The following is a 6,230-nucleotide window of genomic DNA, read 5'->3' as shown; positions in this document are numbered from 1 at the left end:
CTCTTTTTGTCGATTGATGGTGGTTGGATTCGTGGTTCAGATACTGTCCCGTATGAGTGGGTTTTCGGTATACAGATGTTTCCCACTTAGTGTCGGTCCTCTTCACCAAAACGTCTAAGAATGGCAATTCATTGTGGATTTCCTTCTCCATTGTGAAAGTGATGGAAGGTCTCACGCTGTTGATGTGTTTCAGAAAGGCGTCTAGTTCAGTATTCCCATGGTTCCATATTATGAAGGTGTCGTCAACATATCTCAACCAGACTCGAGGTTTCTTGTGGGCTTCTTCAATGGCCAGAGTTTCAAACCACTCCATATATATGTTGGCTATGACTGGTGAAAGTGGCGATCCCATTGGCAGTCCCTCATCTTGTGTAAAGAATTCGTCCTTCTTAGACGTTTTGGTGAAGAGGACCGACACTAAGTGGGAAACATCTGTATACCGAAAACCCACTCATACGGGACAGTATCTGAACCACGAATCCAACCACCATCAATCGACAAAAAGAGGAATCATCAAGACTCTATTAGACCGTGCTTTTGGGCTCTGTAATACAAAGGAAGGTCTCGAGAAGGAACTAGACATCATCAAAAATGATCTTCAGCGGAATGGATACTCCAAAGCGATGGTAGAAAAGACTTTGGCTAAAAGAAAGCAGGAGCCTCGCAAGGAAGAGAAGCCGTCACAACCAGTGCTTGCACTTCCCTACATCAGAGGATTATCGGAGAGGATAAGAAGAATTGGTTCCAAGTACAACATTAGAACCTGTTTCAGATCCGGTAACACTATCCGTAGCAGCCTCACGAAAACCAGGCCCCCAAACGCGGACTGCGATTCCAAGAATTGCATTTACCGGATACCCTGTGAGTGCGGAAATCCTATATTGGTGAAACTAAGAGGCCATTGAATGTTCGCATTGCCGAGCACAAGAAGCACACACAGCGAGGAGAAACCAGCAAATCAGGAATAGCAGACCATGTTTGGACCCATCAACACAACATCGAGTGGTCCCAAGCTGAGATCTTGCACAGAGAGGAACATTGGTTCAGGAGAAAATTTAAGGAAGCCGCATACATGTTGTCCAACAACGTATTCAGCCAGGCCAGCGTAGATATACGAAACATATGGAAACCCATCATCAAACGAAAAATGACCAACTCCCGCCAAATCGGTCATCTCTCACGGAATCAGTGAAGCGGAAAATGGAAAGTAGAGGAAGTGAAAGTATTTCAACGACCTATAAAATAGTCATCTCTCGGAGGAATCAGTCCAGTCATCACCAGAAGACGATTGTAGATACCAACAATCGAAACGTCGTGAACTAACGTGACTTGGAATCTCTACACTTTTTTATTTTTTTATTTTTTATTATTTTCTTTTTGCATTCCTTTAATTTTTATTTATTCAATTATTATATTTTTACTTGTAGGTTATTTCACTATCATTTCATTTCAGGTTTATTGTTGCTTAATATAATTGTTATTTTCAACTATTCTCTTTTTAATTATTCTTTTTTACTTGTTTCAGGGATTTCAAATCATTTTATATAATAGACAATGGAAGTCCGAACTAGTGAAATTCATCACGAAACATTGTCAATCACCTTCAAACAAAGGTCAGAATGTTTATCATGCAACTCTTGTGGATAATGAATGTCCACTTCAAATACATACCCATACGGACTATCAGTACTCACATCCATCACATCAAGATTAAGAATTTCATTTGGTGTCAACCATGTAAATTCACTTGTTGGTAGAGGTTGTGACATACTGTGACCGTATAGATTTGTTGCATCTAAATATGTAATGAATGTGGAAGGTTCATTGGGATTATAATTCGGTAAAAATCTATTATTTGCTATATGTTCCTCTCGCTACATTGACTAATTCCACCTCGTATACCTTTTTAAAAAAAGTGAATCATATCAATGTCAGTTAGTAATTCCAATTCAACATTAGTGAACTTCAACATGGCATCCCATGATAATCCAGGTGCAGTGTAATATTGTGCCGGATCTAAGTTATATATCTCTAAACTTGTGGTGCGGAAGTTTTCAAAAATATCACATAGTAGCAATACATCCGACTTCAAATACAAATCAGAGTATTCCCCCAAATTCTGACACTCGAATAAATTCCAAACATTTCTAGCCCTATCATAATCAGTTTCCGATATATGTTCACAATTGAGTGTGTCATAAAACTGATTTTTTGTCGGAAGTAATGGATAATTCAATTTGTCGATGTCATCTACAAAACTATATGGAAATACACTTTCTGTCTCATCAAATTGAATTTCTCAATTTGTGGGAAATGTTTGTGCATCTCCAAACATTGATCGGAGGTCAAGTTTGCACCCAACTTCTCCAACGAATTAGTCTAGAATTAGTTTATAACTATCGATAAATCTCATTTTGAGATAATTCTTCCTAACCACACCATCTTTATCGGTTAGCTGTGTGTAAAGAGATGCTTCGTGAAAGATATATATATTTCTCTTTAGTTTGCGGGATAACATCAACTTTCTCTTTATTCCTATACAATTCTTTTATGAATAAATGACAATCATAACCACTTAAATTATGAAAAATGATAGGTATGAAGTTTGGTATTTTGAAATTTAAATTACATTTCGAGTGAGCGGCATGTGATCTTTTCTTTCCTGTGACATGACAATGATCTCTTACTTTGACTTCACCATCAGTAAATGCTTTATTACATATACCACAAGTTCTGGCTGCAGCAAACTGTTCTTCTTCTTCGACAGTTTGTGTATCCATTGGTTTAGGGTTTCTGAGATGATTTTCATGTATCTCTTTCAAATTATCTTCAATGCTACTCACAAATTTCTGAGCTGCATCTACACCCCTATATGTGACAACTTTTGACAAATCATCATTATATGAACACTTTATCAAATAAGCAAATGAATATGGGGCATGTTTGAATGTTTTAATCGTGTATGAACTTTCAGGATTTGGCTCATTCACATGAATCGGTTTGAGCACTGATTCAAAATCAGCATACACTACAAATGGCACCCTCATTTGTCTCTCAAAGTTTTCAAACATTAGTTTATTTTCCGCAACCATTCTACCATATTTATTGATCTTTAAATTAGTAGTTGGTGTTGTGGTACTAATGTAATTACAATCATACATATTATGACGTAAAAGCAATCTCTCATCAGAAAAATATAACAAACATCCGTCACAAAAATATTTTTTCTGTCTATGAGCTGATAGTTGATTAGAAACTAATCTTGAAAGATCTTTGATCCAACAATAGTGACCATTACCGGAGTCATCAGTTACAAACAACAAATTGACATGTCTCCAGAGTCTTCTCTGTGAGTATCGCAATGGACCAATCACTTCATACTTCATTTTACCCTTCTCAAATGTACTCTCTAAACCGTAAACATTAATTGAAATATCATTCCTATCTTCGAATCTTTCAATACTCTTATTATTAACTTTAACCGGAAAATCCATACCTGTGACATCTAAAACAGTGGAAAAATGTGGATATGACGTAAGTTCGGACACTCGACTATCTGCAGGATATAATGCTGATGTTATAGCCCAAGCAAAACAATATTGATCTTCATTACGAACATTCACAACAGCTTTCTTCCATTGAATACATTGAGGCAGCTTCACATATGAACGTCCTTCCAGTGGACCTGAATTATAAAAAAAAATATTACTATTCAATCTTATTGAAATTTTTAAAAAATAAATACCTGAGTCACGTTCCTGGAACTCAGTCGTTTGAGCCACAATTACATCACGGAATCCATCAAAAACAGCATTCAAATCTGAAGATTGGTCCACTATTTTATTTTGGGAATTAAATGACTTCGTGTCCCTCGAATCATCAGTCTGAAGAATATAATTCCCAAAAACTTCCATATTCACCTTGATGCTTTTATGGATCCTGATGGCTGATTCCAGTAATTCAATGACCTTCTGCCTAATCTCATTGAAAAATGACATGTAGTCACTGGTTACAATCGAACTCTCCACCCTGTATGTAGCAATGTGGCAATTGAATGCATTCGTTATAATTTGAACACCGTCAGACAATTGAACACATGCATTATTTTTATGACTCATGGTTCTTCGGTGAGAATTCACTTGGGTCATAGGAATTGTCACATTACAACAATTGCACGTATACATAGGTGTTGCATTATCCACTCTCACCCGTTTCACTGCAGGCCCTCCTTGACAACTCTGGAGCTGATGCCGACGAAGATTATCACTACGAGTGAAAGATTTACCACAGTCACAGGAATACATTTTATATAATAGTTCTCACTAACTCACTTGATGTAAACTGACATAGCCAACACTCGTACTCTTCTTAAATACACTCTGATAGGACCCGTCAAGACGTCATAGCCAACCCCACTTCTCAACTACATGCGCCAAGATTACCTCCCAACTGAATGCGATAACAGATGTCGATATACGAGCAAGCAGTGGTCGTTGCGGTCTCGGAGAGGGTAGACGTTAGGCAGACGGTCCTCGGCTGCCGTGTGGTGTCACCATCGATAGCGGGGCTAGAGCGATGCGTTACGTCACAACCTTCATCGCTTCGGGAGAGGTGAGGGCAGACCGATGAATACGCATTACTCTGCCACACGTCGTGGAGTGAACATGTCGCTCTCTAGCCGTTGAACGGTTATTGCTGTGACGTCACTCCACTACTAACTTGGTGCCCTCACACCGATGGAGCATTTATTACTTGGAGGATCTTCGAAGTATGCAGACGTATGTTTGTACATAGACAAACAAGCACATGATGAAACCCTGTACCGTGCATTCTCTTACACACACACACAAAATCTCATATGAAAAGAAAATCTGAACGATCCATGCACCAGACACTTCAAGGTCACAACGCCTTGACTTCACTGCACAACAAAAAAAGCAAATAACACGTCATATTGGTGGGGGGAGGATTAGAACGGGAAAAAAATTCTGAACGATCCATACACCACACCCTTCAAGGTCACATCACCTTGACTTCACCAAACAACAACCAATAAAAAAAGCAATTAATACGTCATAGTGGTGGGGGGAGGCGAGAATCAGCTGTAAACAACTACTGTATTGGTTCGATATTTAAATCAATTACAGGAAACCTCGATGCAGAAGACGGGGAGCGGTACGAAAAACTTATTAGGGAACTTCAAAACAACCAAAAAGTATTGGCATCTAGTGTTGTGAAACAAAATTCAGTTTCAATCAATTTGATCAATAAATTCAATCAAACTGTTCAACAAATAATTCACAATGAAAAACTTCTTCAAGAAAAAATAGTTCATATTGCTGCCATATTCCAAACAAAAAGTTATGAAGAAAATAGAGCATATGTTCACGATATACTCAACCAAATGATTGATATGTTTGAAATAGTCAACTCTGCCTTACAGGACATTGAAAATTCCATAGCATTCGCGAAACTCAACATTATGCATCCAAGCATAGTGAAGCCCACTGACTTGTACGCCGAACTTCTTAAATTACACGGAATTATTGCAAAGAATCAATTTCCAATTGATATTACTTTAGAAAACATCTTGAAATTAGAGAAAATCATAAATATCGAATGTTTTATTCTGAATAATAGAATTACCGGTAAATTTTCGTTATGTGGACACCCAGCGATTTTGAAAAAATTTTTGATTGTACTTACATATTTTGATGCGTAGATTACGAATCCGAAAGAAAAAAGCGGCGCTCTCCCTTATTTAAAAAGTTACGGCCCTTCAAAGTTCAGAAAAGGGCAACTTTTCAGCCTTCTCTTTCACTAAATAAACTATTTAAAAAACACAAGCATTTATTCACTAGGTCACCTTTACACCTTATTCCTCCTTCTTTAAACACTTTTCACTTCAATAATCAACATTTTTCTTATAAAAATGTAAAAAAATGTACGGAGCTGCTTTTTGGTTACATATCACTGTATTTTACGTTTTTAAGGTTAATGATATGGTTGGTACGACTGATGCAATCCATATTCCTGAAGTAATTCACATGTTTTTTACCTTCATTCTTTAGATCGTAAATTGGTTTTTGGTGGTGTATTACGAATTTGAAATAGTAGGCGACGGCAAATACCAACCGCTTTTTTCTGAAATGTCACTAGTAACTAACCTAAAAATAGAATAATGTCACCAGGAGAAGCATTCGTTTTTAAATTAAGTTTTTTATAAGAAA

The 6,230-nt window shown here is 37.3% G+C and overlaps 1 protein-coding gene across 2 annotated transcripts; it reads right to left on the bottom strand.

The window, feature by feature from the left end:
- Positions 1-551: 551 nt before the first annotated feature.
- LOC141482549 (uncharacterized) lies at positions 552-4,538 on the bottom strand. Of its 2 annotated transcripts, none has more exons than XM_074176038.1 (2): positions 4,332-4,538; positions 552-4,266 (listed from the first exon to the last, which is right to left on the bottom strand). In XM_074176038.1, the coding sequence occupies exons 1-2, from the start codon at positions 4,346-4,348 to the stop codon at positions 2,445-2,447; spliced, it is 1,839 nt and encodes a 612-aa protein (XP_074032139.1). In that variant the 5' UTR covers positions 4,349-4,538; the 3' UTR covers positions 552-2,444. The 2 variants fall into 2 exon arrangements, with proteins under 2 accessions (XP_074032139.1, XP_074032141.1); XM_074176040.1 differs by having other exon boundaries at positions 555-3,685; positions 3,746-4,538.
- Positions 4,539-6,230: the final 1,692 nt, after the last annotated feature.

Source organism: Leptinotarsa decemlineata, unplaced genomic scaffold, assembly GCF_025532065.1.
Source record: "Leptinotarsa decemlineata unplaced genomic scaffold, Ldec_3_MD MMD2_tig00001393_RagTag_RagTag, whole genome shotgun sequence".
NCBI classification, from domain to species: Eukaryota; Metazoa; Arthropoda; class Insecta; order Coleoptera; family Chrysomelidae; genus Leptinotarsa; species Leptinotarsa decemlineata.
Note: the sequence above shows the minus strand (reverse complement) of the source record. Positions and strands in the feature narration are given on the sequence as shown.